Source organism: Haplochromis burtoni, unplaced genomic scaffold (assembly GCF_018398535.1).
Source record: "Haplochromis burtoni strain Fernald_Lab_line unplaced genomic scaffold, NCSU_Asbu1 Contig_5, whole genome shotgun sequence".
NCBI classification, from domain to species: domain Eukaryota; kingdom Metazoa; phylum Chordata; class Actinopteri; order Cichliformes; family Cichlidae; genus Haplochromis; species Haplochromis burtoni.
The window spans coordinates 2,525,077-2,546,809 of record NW_024582366.1 but is presented as its reverse complement, the minus strand read 5'-3'; the positions used below and the strand labels follow the sequence as shown (position 1 = coordinate 2,546,809).

The window sequence follows — 21,733 nt, the reverse complement described above, 5'->3', positions numbered from 1 at the left end:
ACCAAATCCACACTTTTAAGCTTAAATTTCAAAACTTACATTTAACTACTGATTTTATCTACTTTTTTTAAAATAAATTTTAAATCATGCTTTTTATTTGTGTTTGTTTTTTAATGTCTCTGTAAAGCACTCTGAATCACCTTGTTGTGCTATATAAATAAACTTGCCTTACCATGTACATAATACATAGCATTATAAATGCAGAAACACAGCATCTTGGAAATCGATACAAGCTTTAGTTTTCAGCCTGACACACTAGCAATGCAGTGAAAGCACACCTGAACAGAAAGAGAAAACACACAAGGTCTGAGCACAGACCTCAACATTACTGAAGCAGTGCAGGGTCACGATAGAATCACAATAGAAGACTGAACAAAAAGCAGTCAACATCCAAAGATTTGAATGTCCTTCTACTCATAATCTACAGTAGAAAAACATTCAGTTAATTAACATGATGTTTTAGAAATCCATCCATTCGCTTATCCTTTTTCAGGGTCGCAGGGTACACCCTGGACAGGTCACCAGTCTGTTGCTAACATAGACACAGACAACCATTCACGCTCGCCTTCATACTTATGGACAATGTAGAGTTTCCAATCAACTTATCCCCTATTATGTCTTTGGGAGGAAGCTGGAGTAGTCAGAGAGAACCTGCACAAACACAGGGAGAACATGCAAACTCCACACAGAAGCAGCAGAATGGTGGCATTGAACTCAGGACCTTCTTGCTATGAGGAAACAGTGCTGACCACTGTACCACCGTGCTGCCTTGTTTTAGACTGTGTATACTGTGGTGTATAATCGATTATGTAAAAGGTTGAGGCTTTTAAGATACAATTATTGTCTCAAAAACATCAGGCATGACATTTGATTGTTTGATCTTTTGTAGTACATCATACTGAAGACCAAGTAGTGACCCATCGCAGTATGACAGTCCTCACTGGATAAACCATGAATGGGTTACTGACCAGCTTTCCTGAACACAAGGCAACTAAGCCAAGTGAATCCTGCTTCTATGAATTTCAGCCATGATATATTTAGTTTTGCAGATGTGAGCTCCAATGTTTATCAGGGATGGAGCATCATTCACGTAGAGGTCCATGCTGTTATTTAGCAGCGCTAAAGGAACTGCAGCTTTTTGCGACTAATGGTGTCATTTCACATCCCAAATCTTGCTTAGAAATACTTCATAAGTTTTCCTGTTGGGTGGGAAACTAATCTTGTGACATGAGAAAAGTGTACAGCTGTGTCTGTGGGATATCAGATTATACAAGTGCTGAGTCAAACAATCTAACATCTACCATAAAAATAGGATTTAATTAACCTACACAATAGCTTTTTTGGCCCATTGGAGACGACTTTTATTAGAGTAGTACTGGCCCAGCAAGGTTAGAAATAAAAGCACAGTGACGGATGTTTCCTATTAACAATGTTTTCTCTTTGTAATTTGATTTTGTTTTTGTCATTTGCCCTTGATCAATGGACTGAAACATACACTGCCAAGTGCTGTGGGGCCTGAGATTTATTTATTTATTTCCCCCCATTTCAGATCTTCGGATTCTTTTACCTTACAGACAAGAAATTTCATTCTTATTTTGGAACCACATCTCCCCAAACCCATTCATAGGGGAAATAAAAGCAGATAATAACTTGGTAAAAAAATAATAATTATGAAACTTAATTATACAATGTTTGGGATCTAAAATAATTCCCTTTACCAAGCCAGTTAGTGAAGGCAGCATTGAGAAATTAACTTCAAATACAACTTGGAACAAAGCAAAAACAGTGGCTCACTGAGAGAGTTTATCTCCACGATTGAAACCACCGGTGTTCCTTTGGACCATGAAATTGTCATTTGTTCTGCTAGCATTACATCAAATGAGAGTTCAGGGCCATGCCAGGACCGTTTGTTGCTGCTGAGCTTATTTTAACTTGTTATCTGACAGAATCTCCATGGATAATTATATTTGGCTCAGACAGACAGGTAGAGAATGTCATCTTTCCACAGAGCCGGGTGAAAAGTCACAAGAACTGCCTAGGAGATAAATCGTGCAATACGAATCCTCGCGTGTGATTACAGTACAGTATGTACTGTAAGTGCAGGTGCATTTGAGCACATCAGAATATTTCAGAATGTTTTCATTTCAGCGTCTACAATGTGCATCTGTGTCAGAGAAAGCTTTTAGTGCCAGTGTGCTTCTGTGCACATGAGCACAATTAAGCAAAAAAAATAAATAAATAATGTAACCACCATGAGAGATTACATTCTGCGACTTGCTTAAAACCATTAGAGAGGGAGAAGAGACGGCCAGGCAGAGGGGATTATTCTGGGCTGGAATGTGGAAGCAGCAGAATGCAGTGAGGAGGGGGAAATAAGGGCGACGTCGACAGTGTAGCACTGACAACAGCACTAGGAGGAGATCAGGTTAAAGAGGGTGGCACGGCGCCAGAGGACTGTTTTAAAGAGGAAAGAACAGAGAGAGAAAGTAGGGGGAAATGATTGAGGAATATTACGAGAGAGACAGAAAGGGGGGTAGTTTTCCCTTTTTCTCCTTTTGGAATGGGGGGAAGAAAACTACAAGCGCAGCAGAGATTCCATCTTGCAAACAACAAACCAACCACAGGCCCTTCACCACCGACGGTGTACTGCCTTTCATGTATACTACATTTAGCGAGTGGCGGGGAGCAGGAGAGTGTTGTTGAGAGAAAGAGAGAAAGAAGCCATCAGCATTATGAAAAGCATCAGACCCAACGGAATATGGAGCAGCCACTTGATGACGCTATTTGATCCAAGTGGGGGTGCTGGTGGGGGAGGCGGGGTTGTAATGGCAGAAAAAAGGGGGCGGGGTAGTGTGATGGCACAGGCTGCAAGAAGAATAATGTAGCCAGACTGAAGAAGCCAAAAAAAAACAATTACCAAAAAATAAAAATCCCCAAAACAAAAGATTAAAAGAAGAATAAATGCAAATATAGAGTATAAAAGACATACAGTGAAGCTGTACACCCAGCAGGCACTCCAGCCAGCCAACTGAAATAAATCGAGATGGAGGAGCGGTTTTCAGCTCAGGTTAGTATGAGGCAGCGGCTCACGTTGCTGATTTGGTGTACAGCATGGTGACATATACTGACCTGGGCTTGAGACAGCACTAGTGGTGGTGGGTTCAATAATTGCTACAGGGGAGGAGAGGGGGGGGAGAGGGAAGGGGAGGGAAAGAGGACATTCATGTATTATTAACAGAATGGAGACATAAAAAAATAAAAATTTTAAAAATAAAATAAAATAATAATAATAATAATAATAATAATAATAATGCATGCAAGGACAAAAAAGGACAGGGAATGACGACAAATCCTCTCCGTGCATTAAGGAGCGATGGCTATAGCGAGATGCAACCTCCTCGTGCTAATAAAAAGCACCTTTCCCCCCCCAGTTGCCTCTGATTTGCATGAATTGCTGCTAAGGCAAAAAAAAGAACAAGGGCGAACCCAGCAGCCGGAGCCAGTCCCAAACCCTGAAGGGATTTTGTGACCTGGTGAAAAGTCTTCATTTCTCTTCAGGAATACTCGGCCACCTGCACTTAGTGGGGGTAGTTTTTCAGTAGCAACACTCGGCTCAATTTTTTCTCTCCAAATCGTGTTTGGAGAAGGCTCTAAAGAATAAGCAGCAACAATGGGAACCTTCCTCTGAGGGAGGAACTCAAGCTTGAATAGCTTTCAGGCTGATGGAATTATGTAACATCCAGTGTGGCAATGTAAACAGCTAGCTTGTGCTCTTTAAGTATATATGACACATAAATCTTTGTACTTGTGTCACATATGCACCAACCCACCCCCCCCCCCCGCAGATCTCGTATCAACACTCAACAATCACCTTGTCGACTAAATTGGTATGAAGATATCAGTGTAATGCAAACACTGCTGCCCATTTGATCTAACATAGCTGTTTGGTAAACAAGCACTCGATTTGAGAAAAATCTGTACCCACTTTGTGCAGTGACTCACTTGAGAGCAGAATCTGAAATGCGTAGCAAAAATCAAAGCTGTTCTTTACCATAAGGGCTCAACTCAAAGCGATACAGGAGTCGGCATCACTATCATGTGTTTTTCGCACATGATAGGCTATAAAAATATTTAGACTTCCTGCAAAGGTGCTATGTAAGATACAAGCCACCTTCCTCCTAAAAGGCTTCATGAGAGCAGAGGAGCTTAAATGTCACAAGAGAAATCAAAGCAGCCATGATTACGCCTTAAAAACATTCACACGAGGAATACAATGACTTTCTGTCGTTCCACCAGTGCCGCGCCACGTTAGCGATAGTGCAGAGGCTACTTAGTCTCTCTATTTTAATCCATTTACACGGGAACTCAATATGGGCACTTCACCTGCGGGGCAAAAGAGGGTACGCTGTAGTCCCCACCATGCTCTCAATCTGTGGTCTGTGTTGCTTTTCTGAAGCGCTCAAACAAGTGTGTAATCACTGTGTTACTCTTTTACCGAGCCACTGTTATGCCAACAACAATAAAACATTTGCTTTCACGTCGTTTCATCATTCTATTTGAGGTGGAAATTGTGCAAGAATCAGTATTCATACGTGAAATGATATGCCTTTTTCCCTCGGTATATTGGTGAGGAAATGGTCGAATTCATCTTTTCTTCCACAAATGTTTCCACTTTAAGTAGTCCTGGGGGACCCGGTATGTGAAGAGAGTTTCTTTTCAGTTCTTCAAACAGCCAGCCGGGTGCTATCTGATTAATACTTGAGCATGGATTCACCACTGAATCATTTCATGAGCTCTCAAGACACTCCTCCATTACTGTGGAACATATCTTTTGACATGCAATCTCTCCCTCGTAGCTCCACGCCGACTTGGAGTTTCTCTCTCATTCAGGAGAGCGACGCATCATTTCACATACTGTATACGCCGGTCGGCCTCTCGCGCAGCTTGCTCCTTTTGCGAGATAAAACACATTAGTTTTCACAGCTATTTTATTTCATGGATTGCTATTCTCTTTGTTCTTTGTGAAGGGATAATGTGAGAGATTTATCTGACTCGATTTGAAGGAACCAGTGTTCACAGAGAGCCCAGCTCAGACTTTGAGCTCATTACAAGCATAAGGAGAAGTTAATACTAAAACTGTACACATCCGTTTTAGCTCTATGGGTTGCACGCAGGCAGCTATTCCAAAGAGACTTCTTGGAGTTTTCTCCTGTATGAGATGTGTTCAGAGTTAGATTCTTAACAAAGAAACGCAAAATGTCTTTGGTATGCGAGTTTGTGCCAATATCCGAGTTTATAAAGTCACATTTCAGAGCCAACAATCTCAAAACTCATTAATTACTGGCTGGGTCAATAAAACTTATCACTAATCCTATTAAACCTCCATGGATAAAATATGGCGTGTTTGTGCAATGCCGCAGTAAAAATCGTACTTAGAGCCATAAAATATAGGAAGAGGAGATTCCAGACAAACTTGGATATGGCCCGAGCCTTTGTAAGTGTCCAATTTATCTCCGCTGCTCCATTTGAGAGCATTATCAAGGTATTTTTCATGCAGGGACACATGCCTGCATGAACATCTTCCTCACTTATTCCTCCATGATGATGGAATGGTCCATTTTTAAGGCTGTGCTCATTTGTGAGCCGCCCAATTAAGTATTCGCCCTTGTTCATTTTTAATGGCGGCAAGTGTGTGTGGGTACACACTCGGATCGCTCATCCAGGGATGAATGTCCATAAAGTGCTTTGTGCCTCCTATAGGAGTCGGCAGTGGTGGGTGGGGTGTTGTCGGGAATAAGCTCCGCTGCCTGCTGGGCTTCAGCACCAAACATCATCGCAGTGCAACTGGAAAATGTTAATGGCTTTTATGATTGCCTAAATATGGAAATGCAGGCATTCAAAAGACAGGTAAATGGTGCAACACTCTAAGGGCGCTTTTGGGGAAAATAAAGCGTATGGCAGCCTCGCCACGTTAAAGTTATTCAGTGTCTTTTTCATATGTGCGTGTTCTAAAAATGCCCTCAAATTATGTCGCGCTGCCTCTATTCAATGGTTTTAATGCTGGAAAACAATCAGCGGTCCAATATTGCCAGGACACGCTTCTGTTTTCTAACCAATACGGACAAATATAAAAGAGGAGTCATTTTAAACCAGGATGAATAAACCTGGCTGAAGCACGATGCGCCGCAGCCATCCAATCCCCGCCTGGACTCGATATTATTCCCCTGCGTTCGAGGCTGTAATCACACACCCACATTTCAGGTTTCACCTTTTGCTCACATTTTCCTGCATCTCTGCTCCGTGACTCAGGTACAATCACAGGGTGCGTGAGCGAACGACATCATCGACAACAATGGCAGACGAGGAGACGTGTCAAAATGACACCTACACATGCAGTGATTGATAAGCGTGACAAATGAACACAACATTCATTAACCAACTAGCCAGCAGTGTCTCTCCTGCCTGAGGGAGGCTGAGCAGTGACACAGAGAGAGGAAGAGTAACTCTTTTTCTTCTCCATCAGTCTCTTCCGATTACTGCTCAAAAGGTGGGAGTGGGGAGCAGGTGGGGGGGGAAGGAAATGAAGGCAGAGGTATAGGCGGAGAAAATCTCCTTCAGGGCTAAGCCGAGGTGGGCTGGGGGATAAGAGCTTGACCAATTAAGCTGGAGGACTCCTCAGAAAATTGGAGTGAGCAGCCTCAGTCTTTTCACCGAAGTTCACTTCCATCTAGCACATGAAATGGGAAGTTGAAATAGGGATTGCCAGCTTGGTGATTGTTATACCTCGGCGAAAATCATAAAGAGTGTGTCTCTGCATGTGTGTGTGCGCAGTGTACACACAGTGCTCATGTGTATGTGTAGTAAGAGGCCGTCAGAAACAACCTGCAATGATTTTTGGCCCTTTTAAAAATAATTATTGGTCCACAAACGATCATGAACATTTTTTAAAAAACTGTTACACAATTAGATTTGATTGAAAATCCTCTGCTGTCTGAGGAGCTGTCAATGAATGAGGGGGAGGGAGGGTGTGCTGATGAAGCTCAACTCACCTAATAAACACATAAATAAACATAAACATACATGAATGATGTCTTCTTCAAAACAACAATCATAATTAAGACACAAGGAGGGCGTGCGGGAAGGTAAAGGGTGCTGCGGCTGTTAGCGGTGTGGCTGTCAGAGGAACAATCATCAGGCTCACGTTGTAATATCTGTGCTGTGCACCTGAATTACTATAAACTACTGCAAAATGAGCCAATCACTGAAAGAGCCAATTACTGTAAGACATATAAGAGCTGGTGTCAATCAGCCATTCCAGATTGATTACAGCTCTCTGCCAGAACTAATTCCATGTTTCATTCATTTCATCAAGTGAGAGATCCGAGTCAAGGAAGTGAACGTTTACAGCTGAAGGTTATACAGTTAGATGTGGAGGAAGAAAGGTTCGGCTGTTTGAGGGCGCTGTCGATGGACCCGAACAGCATTGAGGATTCTGCTGCGCCCACAAATCCCCAATAACTACATTACTGCGACGAGCACGCTGTCGCCTGAGAAGGAGTTTAGACAACACGCTGGCTGCCCGCTGATAATCATGCAGCGGGACACTGATTCAAGTGAAACATTTTAAACTATACATGAGAGGCTGCAGCAGGCGTGCACTTTTTATCTGACATATTACTCGGTAATATTGATTACTTGCAAATTAACATACAGTAGCATCCTAATGACATCTTGAGCCAAAATATAAATACACTCTGGATCCCCTATACAGTAACAGCTCACGGAAAAGCACCAAAACTACAAGTGGAAAAGGACTAATTCCACCAATTTATTGAGTATACTCCAATTATAACTGGATAACAGCAACAAGGCAAGCACTGTGATATGATCCTATTTTTTAATAACACCATGCAAATGAACAGAAAGACCGGAACTCAATATATATTTGTCTCCGTGACGCAGCAGCACACTGAGCAGCCACCGGCACGAAAATCGACGCATGCATTTAAATGCCAATAATTCCTGCTCATTATAAATTAAAGAGCAACAGCAAAGCAATGAAACTAACCCAACAGACAAACAGCCATAGCATACTAACATTATAGAGGAAACAAAGACTGAAGGAAAACATGCTAGGAGTGAATAGAAGCTCCTGAGGTCACCATGCCCTGTCAGCGTGGGCATGGTGACCTCAGGAAATGCTGTGGCTTCAGATGCTGACTGACAACCGCGCGGTGATAAACTATTTACTCCTTAATTAACTTGTCCAAGATGAGAAGCAGGGATCGTGACAGGTCAGCCAGTTCTGGCAAAAGTTAATGGGAATATCTATCATTTTTTGTGTTGTCCTTTTCCCAAACCAAACCCACTCACGCTTTTCTTGACGAGACTCCTCACAGCGCAACGTTGACGACTGCCTTACATTTCTTTCAGTAACGAAAAGAGCGTGGAACCAGTGCATCGATCTGGTTTTAAACTCCGCAGGTTTCACTATAGAATTTTTGCCGAAAGCTGAACCCTCATTAACTGCGATTACGTTTCTGTTGTATGCACACTGCGGCTCAGTTTGCTACAGAGTGATATGGAAAACACAGCAAAGCTACTGAGAGCGAGACTGATAATGAATCAGTGCAAACTGAACCTGTGCGAGCTCGGCTTCGTCTGTAATCACACATTTCAACTGAAATCATACAGAAGGACAAAAAGTTATTTTGGGGTATTTCTATGCATCATTCATAACTATTACCCAGTCCAATTCATCACACCTTTGTAGCTTAACAATTGTTTAAAAGTACAGACAATTGTGACCAGTGCTGTTTCACTTTGATATTTGTTCATTCACCGATGACACTGGGCATTGTGGTATTCACAAAGTATGAAAAGATTTACACACACGCGCACAGAAGTGCTGCAGAGTGGTGACAAAGAGGCTATATGCTTTCTTTCTGCTCCACAGCACCCAGTTTGTGTTTTACCACAGCTTTTTAACACAAGCTTAAAGTGGTACTTGGCTCAAAGAGATCACAATCCCTGACTAATGGTTTAAAAGCACGAAAACCAAAACGCTCTGACATAGAGCAGACAGTGAGGAAACACAGCACCTAACTCAAATAATAAAACCCAGGCGTTAGTCAGGGCCTACCATGTCGAAAGCGAGACGAGATCAGAATGCAAATTTTGCTTTTCATCCCTATTTGATTTGAAACAGAAACCCAACTATCTGTCTTCCACTGGCTGCTCTGAATTGAAGGCAAATGTGTTTACTTTCTCTGGGAGTAGGCTTTGCTGAGTCACAGTTCATCTCATCAGCGATAATGGCAAACCTTTTCCTGGATTGATTTAAAGTGACTCTGTAAGGTTAAGACAAAAAGGATTTACACCACTGACAGATAAGGACCTTTCAGCTTTAAATTCCTGACAACAGAGCAATGACACTGAGCTCTGAGGTGTTTTGCTTTATTGTACTTCCTTTTCTCTTGTTTTTCTTTTTTGAATAGGGATAACCCTCAGTTCACAGTGCAGTGCAAACAACCACAGAGACAGCTGGACATGACCATAAATATCCCTCCACACATTGTTCTTCTACTTACAATTCACCTCACTATATACGCTGCTCAGTCTAATATGCATACCCCTTTCCCCCCTTGCTCATCAATAGCTATTGACTGGTTCAAAAATAGCAACCCAAAGTCACCCGTGGTGAAATCTCACCTCTGGGTTTTGTTATTTGCGTCAACGTAGCGATGAGGTGCGCTGCGGCGACTGCTTGCCATTTCTCATTAAGAGCGACATCGGAAACGGCCTCTCTTCTAGATCACGAGAGACAAAGGGAGGGGCAAGACTCTGTGTGTGCCTGTGTGTGTTTCTCGCTGAGAGGAAGAGAGTGATCGAAAGGAAGAATGAGTGACAACAGTCGCAGAAAGGGGGAGAAAAAGAGTGAGAGAACGAGATAAGAGAATCAGACAGACAAAGCCACGATAGAACGACAGACAAAGAGATAAAGAGAAGGGGAGAAGTTGGGGGTGGCAGCACAGGAAGCTGCCTCCTCTTTCTATTCCGAGGGTTTCTTTACCGCTCTGCCTTTGAGGCCTCGCTAGTGTCACATTAAGATCATCCATTTGAGAATCTGAGACAAGCCTTTGATGTTCTTTGTGCATACACAAACAGGAGAGTGGAGTGCTCCTTTGACAATTGCCAACTCTACAGAAATATCTTTTTGTAGTCTGAGTCTCTGGCCTGCTAGGGACAATGTTATCATCAGAGAGTGCAGTGCAAACTAGTGAATAATTTAATTTACCTGTTCATATTTCATCACTGAATACATTAAATAGATTTTTTCCCACTGCTCTCACTGTAAAACATCGAGAAAACGATGTTCCTCAGTCACGATGTCACTGCTTTTGTTAAATCTCTTTTTTTTGTCGCTCAGTTGGGCAAAATAATGGAAGAATGTAAGAAAAACTCAAACACCCACCAAAAAGTAGGGAGAACTCACGAAGACGTTCCTGAATGCATGTATTGTAGACAGATATTTCATAAAAGAAGTGTCTTGCTCTTTCAGGAATGAAAGATGTTGAAAAGTAATTCACGGAGCTTTAAAAATATGAAAGTGGAGTCATCAAACATGTCGGAATTTTTCCTAAAAGTTTGCTTATAGTGGATTTCTTTCCTGGAAATAAAAAAAAAGGCCTCAGGTTGTTTGTTCATTAAACGATCGACAGACCTCGCCTTTTAAGCACTACACTGGCAAATAAGCCTTAGGGCATTTTAAGAACTTTATCTTTTTTTGGATAAATTCTGTGTATTGGGCAGTCTGACAAAATGGGACAATTATACTTTAATGATCAATGAAGAACTTCACTTAGGCCTGTAATAAATGAACTGATGGCTCACTTCACCTAATCTATACCTTGACCCTCGCCGCCCTCGGCTCCAGTCAGTTAGCATCATGACTGTGATAAAGCCTAGAGTGTAGAGAACGGATCTACTGCTGCAACTTTCAAAACTGTGAAAGGTTATCATCGTCAAACAACCTCGTCCAACCTTTATGAATCTATGTTTTCTCATACAGAACCAAGAATTGGAAACGTATTAATCTTGCTAGGAAACCTGTCAAAGATCATCTCAACAACCACCGGAAATATGTACTTCCTGACTGCTTGAGAGTGGTTGTTGGAGGTTGCTGGCAGTCACTGTGAAGTCGATTGCTAAAGCCCCCTTTCACACAGGCCTAGAGATCACTCAGTGGCCCCCTGGTAACTACGAAGGGTAATGAGGGAAATGTATGTTTTCTGCAACTTTGGCAAGTGGTCGGTGGATGTATTTGGTGTTTCACCAAAAACCTCCTGCTTTGGTCAATTGCACATTGCCACAGTTGTCAGTCGTTTGCATGGAAAATGCCGACATGTCTGCAAACACTTGGCAACCACTCTCAAAGCAGTAAAGGTGAAAAGTGAAAAATGGAAATGGAGAAGGTTCGCCTTCAAAGTAAAAGTTGCACTTTTTGAAAAGTGTTTGCGTTGGACTTTTTCAAATTTCAAGAACAGACAAGTTCATGTTAGCTATGTGTGCAGTAGTAGCAGTAAGCTGCACAGGAAGGCTTTTCGTGCTGCACCCTCTTTGCAATTGATTTCACCAAGTGACAGCCAGCAACGTAGCATTATTATTACTTTTTACCATTTAGTAAAATCCTACAGTATTTTTTCTGCATGCACAGCCACCTCATTCAGACACACGTGTTATGTTTTTATTATTCTAGAATTATTATCATTATTCCCAATGCTGATGTGCCAAACTTATCACATTTTTTTCCTTAAAGTGTTAGAAATCATAACTATCAGTAGTATCAACACATCACACTCCTTCCAAACCTTATCCAGTGTGCTTATTATTTTCCATTTTTAAATGCAGTAACAACACTGCATTATATTTTGTCAAAACATGCACAGATGGTATAATATAAACGTATGACTTGTATATTATACTCTGCCTCCTGGACAAGATTAAGCCCGGCATCTTTATGTGCTAGAAGATCTCTATTCAAACACGGAGCTTCACAAAGATGAGACATAAAACAATACAATGATAGTTTACCACACAAATGCTTTTCCACAGTCCCCAAACAAGAGCTGCTTCGACTGGACTCGTCTTTATTAGAAGCCTTTCACTCACATGCTGGTTAACACTGAGTGCCTGCACGTTGTACATCTTCTTATATTTTCCTACATCTTTCAGCTCTGAGCTGCGGCTCGTGGCACGCACAGATCAGATTTCAAAAAGCTGATTATGGTCAGAAAGTTCAATTTTGAAGATTGCTGTTTGAGAAAACTTTGATCTCAAGCCACAGCATCCTTGGGTCCAGTGCTCCTCTACTAGTGGTGTATGAGTGTGTGTGTGTGTGTGTGTGAGTGAATTGTAAGGCACTTTGTAGAATCACTAAGGCAGGGATTATACTCGGTTGCGGGAACCGTCATGGAGAGCTGCAGACATCACAGATGAGTAGCCATTCTTGTTATGCTTCTTTGAAGTCTGCTTGAAGTGCACCTGAAGGGTATATGCATTGGTGTGTTGTAGTGTAATGTGTCAATGGGTGTCACAGAAAATTGGTAGGCATGTGCACGTCGGCACGGAGCTTTGCGCTCAAAATTTACATCGCTTGGACCCGGTAAACCCTGGCATACTCACAAAAGCAGAACTATAATACACCATTCAGGTTTAACAGGTGCTATAGATGTGCGTTACACTTAATATGCGAGAGAAATGTAGAGTTTTTAGTAGAGTTTGTTCTTCTTTCATAAATTGTATATCGACTAGTAAGTTAGGCTTAGTTTACTGAATGAACTGCTTAGAATGTGTGTTTTACTTGTTATTTTAAGAGATTTCTCGTTTTTTTAGTCAGGATATTTTCTCTGATTTAAAAAAAGAAATCTCACTCAGGGTAAAAATCTGTAAAACTCTGTGATGTGACTGAAGCACATAGATCGTTTGTTCCAAATAAAGCTATAAAATTGACACATAAGCCAAACTGAGGATGTGCAGAACTGTTATTCAAATTCAAATTTTATTTGTCACACACACACAACCATACACAGTATGACATGGGGGTGAAATGCTTGTAGCTGTGCAAACCCGACCATTAAATGACAGTGGTTTTACAGTATTTACAATTTACTGGTTACTACAAAAATTTACAAATTAACTTAGAAACTTACAGTAAAAAATGTGCAAATAGCAGAAAGAGATTATAAAGATTATAAATTATAGGAAGTGTGCATAAAGAAAAACCAGAGTGCGTGTGGTGATGTGATGTGTGTGAGAGTCCAGTCTTATGCAGTATGTTACAGCCCAAATTACCTGGCAGCACTGGTTTCAAGTGTGCATTTTCTCAAATAATGTACTTGTTTCCTGTATTTGCTGAACATAGTGATGAATGAGATCACAGGTTATGATTTGGCTGTATAACAGCTTTTGATGCAGCGTTGTGTTTTTCTCCCCCTTCTCCAGTTCCCTTTCATTAGTTGTTTTGAATGCTTAAGCAAGCAGGGGCCTGGGTAAGTGCTGGTCTGGGGTGAAAACAGACAACCTTGTGTACGCCTCATCCTAGAAACACAGAGCCTCTCTCTCCAGCGGAAAGGTCTAAGGTTGTGTTCAGGCAGACAACAGCACTGAATGAAAAAGCAGAGCCACCTCATTTATTCATATGCAATATTGATTCAGTCAGGGTGGCAATGCTGAAGAGTTGTGCATGAAAGAATGAAACTTGAGCTATAATAGCATAGCTGAAGTATCTCTGCAGGGATGACTTCATTTATTTTGTGGACACATACTGATTTATTTATTTAAAAGAATGCTTCTAACTATGAGAAATAAATGCTGTTTATCAGTGATACTGCAGGAGTTTGGCCTCTGATATTTGGGTCTTTTTGGAAAGATTCCTTATGGGCTTTGAAAAGCTGTGAAAGGGCTGGCTCAGAGCCCTCTTTAAAATCTGAGTCATACTCCTACTTGGTATTCAACTTAGCAGGATTGACCTGTGTTGCTGCCTTTGTAATTGTGACGCTGTTGCCTCAAACCTAAATTTCTTTTTCAGGTGGTGTTTTTATCCAGTACACATGCAGATGTAGACTTAAAAAGCAGACGCACCAACCCACCCACACACACACACACACACACACACACACACAGGATGTCTAACAATAATAGACAACTGATTCACAAAGCCGATGTCTAGGAAATAATCTTTTTTTTTTTTTACTGGTGATCTGTGGGCAACCACTTCCACTGGGGTTAAACCTTTTTTTTTCTATAACAAGAAAATTGTAGCAAAAAATGAAAACACTTTTGAGGGCAGAGAACCCCCCACTGACATCCACAACACTCTTCCAACCCTCTGACTCTTCAGCACTCCAGTTAGCCACAAGCAGGTAGAATGACAACTTACGATTGAGAGGCACGCTGGCATTAGCCGTCCCTAGCTTGTTGGAGGCGACGCACGTGTAGTTCCCGTAACGATCCTCTGTCATGTTGGTGACTGTGAGGACAGATTTGGAGCTGAGGATCTTGATGTCGATGCCCTGACCCTTGATAATCCTGAAAAACAGAACACAATCACAACAAATGATGCTTTGATTTCTCTCCCCGAGCACAAAGTAACGGGGGTGGAAACGGCTAGAGTCAAGGGCAGCGCAAATGTTTGTCATCTTTAGTGGATTTTCAGATTGTGTAGTGGCTCATCACTCTCTTCAACAGATCTATTTATCCCTTGGTCTGCCTTGGAGAGACGCTTTGAAGGACTGCGAGGAGAGAGAAATGACCCAGAGGTGAACCAGCTGGGTGCCACTTGACGTGTTGTTCATCGTTTTTGTTGCAGGTGCGGCCGGATTATAATAAATCCTACTACAGTTGTGCCTGGCATCTGTGCTAAGAAACTGACAAATGTTAAATTGTTTACTGTTGTGGGCGTGATGATCTTAAACAGCCTGTAGAGATTAAAATTCACTCAGCACAGGCATATGCTATGAATCCTGATTGTGGGATTTTTGTAGATGGTACAGCTTGTTTTCATCTCAGCGGTTGCCTGTACTGCTACAGATTCATATTTAAACATATAAACCATAAAATCCTCCAGAGAGGAGACATACTTCTATCCTGGCCTTGCTGTGCCCCCCATGATCTCGAGCTTGGCTCGACTCGCTTTGAGAGTCACTCTGGGTTGAAGCATTATGTGCGACCTTATGTCCAGCAAATATCCGCAAATCTGTTGTTCCCTCTCCCATGGCGATTTCCTCAAATGTTAGCTGAACATTCTCTGATAATCTCAGCATGTGTCTCACCTCTTTACTTCACCGTGAAACTAGTCAATGCTCTCCTCCGTCATCCGAGAGCGAAAGTGGCGATGCATCGAGAAAGATTTACTTGCATATGCCGCCACACGCCTTCCATTATCGACCAAATGAAACGACATCTGCAGCAATGCTATAGCTGCATCAACACTCAGCCAAAATCAGGAGTGGGGCTCATTTTACATGACGAGTAATTGGGCAGTGAAAAAGGCAGCGTTAATGCTGTACAGCAGCTACACGTGCTCCATGCTTAAGTCCCGATACTAATGTCCTGCTCATAATGAGGAGTAAATAAGAAATCAACATTTAGCCATGTAAGAAGTCACAGAAAGAACAAGTCCTTGAATTAAGTAAAGACTAGAATCACGCCAACTTGCCTCCTTAGCAATTTGAATAAATTGAATCCACCCTATAATTACAATTAGCACAGTGTGAGCTGATGATTGAAATTGTGCTCACCAGGAGTGGGTAAATGACGGGTAATAGGGGTAATTTGGTTTTTAAATTCAAGAACTGACACTTGAATCTAGACTGATTGATGTATGTGTCGCGAATGATTTAAGCCAGTTGCCAGCAAACATTTTATTAGGATGCAAGGTGAGGACAAGGCACAAATGACTCTCGCTGGAACATTTTTGTGCGCTCTCCCCAGAGGCTGGATGGATGGCAGAACAAACAAATGCACTGTCTCTGGAAAAAAAGCAAACAAGCAGAAGTAATACATTTTCTATCAAGTGAAGGTGTGACCTAATAACACAAGCGTTACTGTCAAATGTCAGCGTGAACGATTGCAGTAAAAATTTGATATTTAGATGTGGACTTTAGACTTCCGCGGGAAAAAAGTATTCCCGGGTAATCATACGGATTTCTTTATATTTGTGTCTACCGGCCCATTTTTCATGGCGTGTCGACTTGTCATAGCAAGAAAAGGACACACGAAACTAATTTCGTTAACAATGCCTCAGCTCCATCGAGAGTCACGGTGAAACAGCGTGCACAATACCAGAGGCTTGTAAGTTCACCTAAATGCAAGGCAGTGATTTTCCTCCTTTATTGATTACACATGTTCCTGTAGTTCAATGACATGCAGAAGAAATCTGGTATGAAAAAAGGTCTATGCGGGTATGCAGGGGTAAACAATCCGAACTCACCTTTTTTCACCCTTGTACCACTCAAATGTTGGAGAAGGGATTGCAGCAGCCTCACATCTTAGCAGGGCTGTGCGTCCCAGACCGACTCCATGGCTCTTTATGTCGTGGATAGATGGGGCAACTGAGGAAAACAAAAAAATAAAAATAAGACATCTTAGCAAGATTACCCACAACATTACCATGAGCCCTTTGCATAAGAACAGCGGTGAATGCTCTTATTTTGATGGCGAAGGGTGGCTGCACTTGACAACTGCTGACACCCTGGTCAGTGCAGACATTGCGCGGTGTAAGCTCAACATTCAAAATCTACAAAGGCATATTTGGAGAGGAGAGAGGGCACCCATCCCCTGTGTTAGGAAACTCAAATAAATTGCACTGCATGGTGATAAATGGCTTAATGGAAGTTCAAAGACTCAATGGCAGAGGCAGGTTCAGTGAATGCAAAATCAGACTCCTTTCATGTGCTGAAGTGTGGTGTTAATCTCTTTGCCAGTGTCATGTAGGCAGCGATGGCTTTTAAAGCAACCCAGTCCTTCTCCACTTCAAGCAACAGAGCCTTGAAATAATGTAATATGTTTATGTTTTATAGATTGACAACATAATTAAAGTGGTAGACCAAAAACAAAAATGCCATTTCAAATTTCATCTAAAATGTAACTACAGGTTAAACTCGGGAGATGGGCCATCGTGTTTAAGAGGTCACACAGTGAATAAGAAAACCAACACAAGTGCAGACCAGACCACAGCTACGATCAGTGATACCAAAATGAATGAAAAATTAAATAACGGCCCAACAATGTCACCATGAATATACCATCAGTTTAACTTTTTTTACAGGTATGTAAGTCAGTTTGGGTTTGGTAGATTTCTCCAGTCTGATGGTCTTTAAACTTGAAAGCACAAGTTGCATTTTCTTGACACTCTCAAAACGTTGTTGCATGTGTCAGAAGCTGTTTTCACTGATGCACTGCAGTCCTGGACGTTTCTAGACATCAGCCTGTGGAGGTGCACGCATCATATTTGATACATGCAGGTTTTTGTGAGACTTCTACATAATCAGTGTAACATCCCCCCCCCCCACCCCCCTCTTTAAAAAAACTAAATAAATTGCAAAACATATTTTTAAGCAATTAAAAAAAAGAAGTCAGATGTAGCAAATATGATACAAAATATAAAATCGTATATGGAAATTAAAATGTAAATCATTTTTAAACCAATTTGTCAGATGGTTCAATAAATTCTTCATTTTCAAAGATTTTCTGGCAATTATTTCATATTTCAGGCTTTAAGGGGGTGATGCGATCCAGCTGTCCTGCACAGCTGGATCAAACATTAAATGGTCTTTAACCTGCCAGGGTCCCCCAGTGCAAAGCAGTCCGTAAGGCTGCCCGCTTATAGCAAAATTCCAGGTTATTCCGGTCAATGGTGTATGTGAATTTTTTAAGCAGCTGCAGGCAACTGTTAAAAAAATACTTGGGCAGGTTCACCTTTGGAAGCCCTGCGAGTTCTGCTTCCTTGATATTGAGCTTTTTGACCAAAGAGTCTCCTTCAGTCGAAGGCTTGAGCTGAAACTAACCAGTGAGTTTGAGCTTTTAGGGGGTTGTAAAAGTGCACGGCTGTAACAGTGGGAAAAAAGAAAAACAAAGGGGGGAGTGTAAGCATTTTATGCCAATCACTTTGTTTTCTTCTTAGGTGGAAGTCAAAATAATGACTGACATTAAAATCCAATTAATGGCCAAGCACAGTAAGTCCATGTGTAGGTAATTGTCGAGTGGATTCAAAGCGAGTGAGTGGGCGTAATGTGCCGGGACTCCTGAACTCCACTGCACACGCAAAGTGGGATTACTGGGACTGAATCAATAACACAACTGTAACTGTCCTGTGCTTTCTTATTTGGTATGTAAAACATTTAGATGAGCATTATAATATTCAAACAGCATTAGCTATTAGGTTTAGTTCAATGCATTTGACTCAATTTTACCAAGTGGAGATCAAAGGGTAAAATAAACAGCCAACTCATCAGATGAATGATTAAGATTGTATTATACTCTGCTTAATGTTATAATATTAATTCAATTAATGCTTAAACTGTGATGGGTAAATAAAATGGCACCTTTAAAGGTCTGGGGACAACGCTAAACTGGTCCCAGCTGAATGCACACAGTGGCTTAAACCCACTGGTATTTTTATGACAGCTTACCTTCATAGATCGCCTGCTTCTTCACTGAACACTGAGGCAAAGAAACAGGAAAAACCAATCACACTATCACACAGAGCTCAATCTGACATTGTGTATTGTGTAAACTTGGCTTGACTTTCCAAAAGCCTGACAAACAATAAAACTGTTCTGAACAACCAAGCAGATGCACAGCCATTTCAGATACAAGACAGGGCAAAATTACTTTGTGTCACTCACACTGTTTCTGATTAAAAGCATATGATACATGGAAAACGCTCGCGCTCTTTAGACCAGTCCTGCAGCTAGCAGTAAATTGCCCAGCCAAGTTTGAAAGTAAGATGGGGACTATTTATATTCCTGACAATGAGCTTTAAAGAATGACCTGTCAGTCTGAGCTAAAGCCCCTTTCCAGTGGAAGGACTTGGCCAAGAGCCTGCAAGACTTTACTTTCAATTGCATTTGGAGAGACCTGAGTATGGAGTGAAAAAGCTTCTAAACATAACCCCAGCACGTCGGACTCCCCCAAAACAACGGAAATTCAACGAAGACATAATCTGGTTCACTCCTACAGAAGAGGATAGCATTCATGTGTTTTATCCGCTTAGATTTACAAATCCTTCACCTTTGATCATTCAGTACTTTCTGTGAGACGGCCTTGGTTTGAAGAGCTGCATGGAACCAATGCATGCACAGTCTTTCCCTGCAGCCTGTGACAGTCGGCGCAGATAGATGAAGTGGAATGCCACAGATTTGGGCAAGGTGAAAGCAAAGCATGTGATCATTTGTACAAGTGTCATAAAATCATGTAAGAGAGGCACACAAAGATCACAGTGTGCTCTGTGATGACGGATGCCCTTCCACCAACCTTTCTTCTGCATCCCAATGAGCACATTCATAGGACTAGCGTATGTTGATTTTCTGTCCTTGCATGTGTGCCAATTATACCATTAGTTCCCTCTTTTGTTGCTCTGCTGAATAATCTGAAGGACTTAAGATAGTGAATCAAGCCATGGGTTATGCTAGGGCTCTTCCTCTTCATTTATCACTGCATGAAATGTTCGACCCCATGCTGGGGGGGTATTAGTAGACCTTGACTGGATGCCTGTGCATGTTGTGTGTGAATGTGCACTGTGGGTGTGTGTACCCTTGTGTCTGTGGTCTAAACTCAAAATATTTCTGCTTCAGAAACTTCAAAGATCTGTTCAAACATCACAGATTACTTCAGAGCTATATTTAAACATAACCAGCATTGGTGGTTACTGCACCCGAAGACAGCTTTGCAGAGGAGCAGTAACAACCTGCAGCAACTAAAAGAAAACAAAAGTTTCTAAAGCACATAATAAAGTAACATCAGAGTGTCTGGTGTCTGACACTGCGCTTTACAGAACAGATGTACTTAAAGAAAAAGATGAAAAGAAGCAGAGAAAATTGCAACAGTAGTCTGCAGCACAGAAATATAAGCCAATAACAAGTATGACAAAATCAATGTAGTATGCTGACCAGCAGAGGCTTAGCAAGTCCTCGTAATCCTCCATTGGTGGTATTGTGCGGGGCCATCGATTATCTGAAGGCTCTGAAAGCACCAGGGTGACCCGGCTGTCGTGTTGTACAGTTACTAGGACAGTGGACAGGGTGGCTCAGTCAGGTGAGTCAATACTTCAAACCTCACACATAGAGACATTTTTATTTATTTCATTCTTATTATACCAGGAGGGTTTTTCCTGCATGGAGGGTTTTTTCATGGCCACCCTGCATGGAGAGGTTTTATGAAAAGTAACTGAGAAACGACCACGATTCTAATAAAATGATTACCTACACTGTTCAGACTATCTGGATTTGATTGAATTGAGCATTGCAGACGTGTTTAGCAAATAATCTTTCTGTGAAAAATGTAACAAACACTCACTGCTTTTATGGTACGTGACCAATCAAGCTTATGTGCATATCTTTAAACATCCTTTCGGACCCAGGGATAGACCCTGAACTACAAACCACAAAACTGCTGGAAAATTGTTTTTCTAAATGTGCATTTCCTCTCTGGATTATTTTGCTGTGTTCCCTTTAATATATTACCAGCTGGATCAGCTATTTGTCAAATGAACACTGTGCTTTCTTCATTAGACTCAAAGGATTTCCTATTTTTATAGTTAATTAGGTTTACTGTTCTCCATCAGTAGTTAGTTAAAATGCTCAGATAAAAAAATCAAACTAAGACAATGAAAGGATTGAAAAATGTGCTGTTAAAAATGTTAGGCACTTCAGGTGCTCATCCGTTCCACAGCACAGCTCTAAATACAGAGCGCAGTATAATAATAATACCAGCGATCCAGTCGTGCAACATGCCGCGTATTCAGAAAAGTGTGGAGTTGGAACTGATGTTGGTTATTTGCAAAGGCAAAGTCAAATGTTTTTAAGCATTTTTCTATTTGCTGCACTTAATTTGAAAACTTGAACCATGTAAATGCATCATCCCACTGGCCAGCATACAATACGAGCACTACAGGCTGCAAAACTCCAAGAGCGGTAACTAAGAATACAAAGCTTTTCTTGAAGGCCATTTGTATTTCTGCAAATGGACAAATTCAAAAAGCAATTTGGGTCCAATAATTGTCTTTCAGCGATTTCTAATGTAGAAAAATCTCTCTTATAGCATTGCAGGTATTGCAAAATGCTATAATTTTATATGCATATCAATATTATCAAGTTCTCCCAATTTGGACCTTGGCACTGCGATCTGTTAAGACAGATCACAACCATAAAACCCAGTACAATCCAATAAGTCCAATTTTACCTTGCTGGCATATCTTACATCATCATATATTGTGCTATACACCATCCGGGTTTTGGAGAGTAATGCAAAGTAGTGCACTAAAAACCATGAAGCCCCAATAATCCAGGTAATTTAATGTCTAGGGAATGCTGGGGTGGTGCTGTAAATCGTGCCTGAAGTCACGGTGGCTCCACCAGATGGGGGTGAGCGGTTGGGTCCAGGAATAGTACAAGCATGGCAGAAAAATGAGGACTGTAAGGCTCTGGCAGGTGACAAATGGGCAGTTACGGAT

At 41.5% G+C, this 21,733-nt stretch overlaps 1 protein-coding gene across 2 annotated transcripts in view; it reads right to left on the bottom strand.

Moving 5' to 3' along the window:
* The window catches only part of negr1 (neuronal growth regulator 1), a 160,828-nt gene that overhangs the window by 31,490 nt on the left and 107,605 nt on the right, over positions 1 to 21,733 (bottom strand). The window contains exons 5-7 of one of the 2 annotated variants that reach the window (XM_005923370.3): positions 16,493 to 16,613; positions 14,441 to 14,589; positions 3,130 to 3,171 (exon numbers count right to left, since the gene is read on the bottom strand). In XM_005923370.3, coding sequence (XP_005923432.1) covers positions 3,130 to 3,171; positions 14,441 to 14,589; positions 16,493 to 16,613 — 312 coding nt within the window. The remainder of the gene's footprint in view (positions 1 to 3,129; positions 3,172 to 14,440; positions 14,590 to 16,492; positions 16,614 to 21,733) is intronic. The other variant, XM_005923371.3, reaches the window with a different exon arrangement.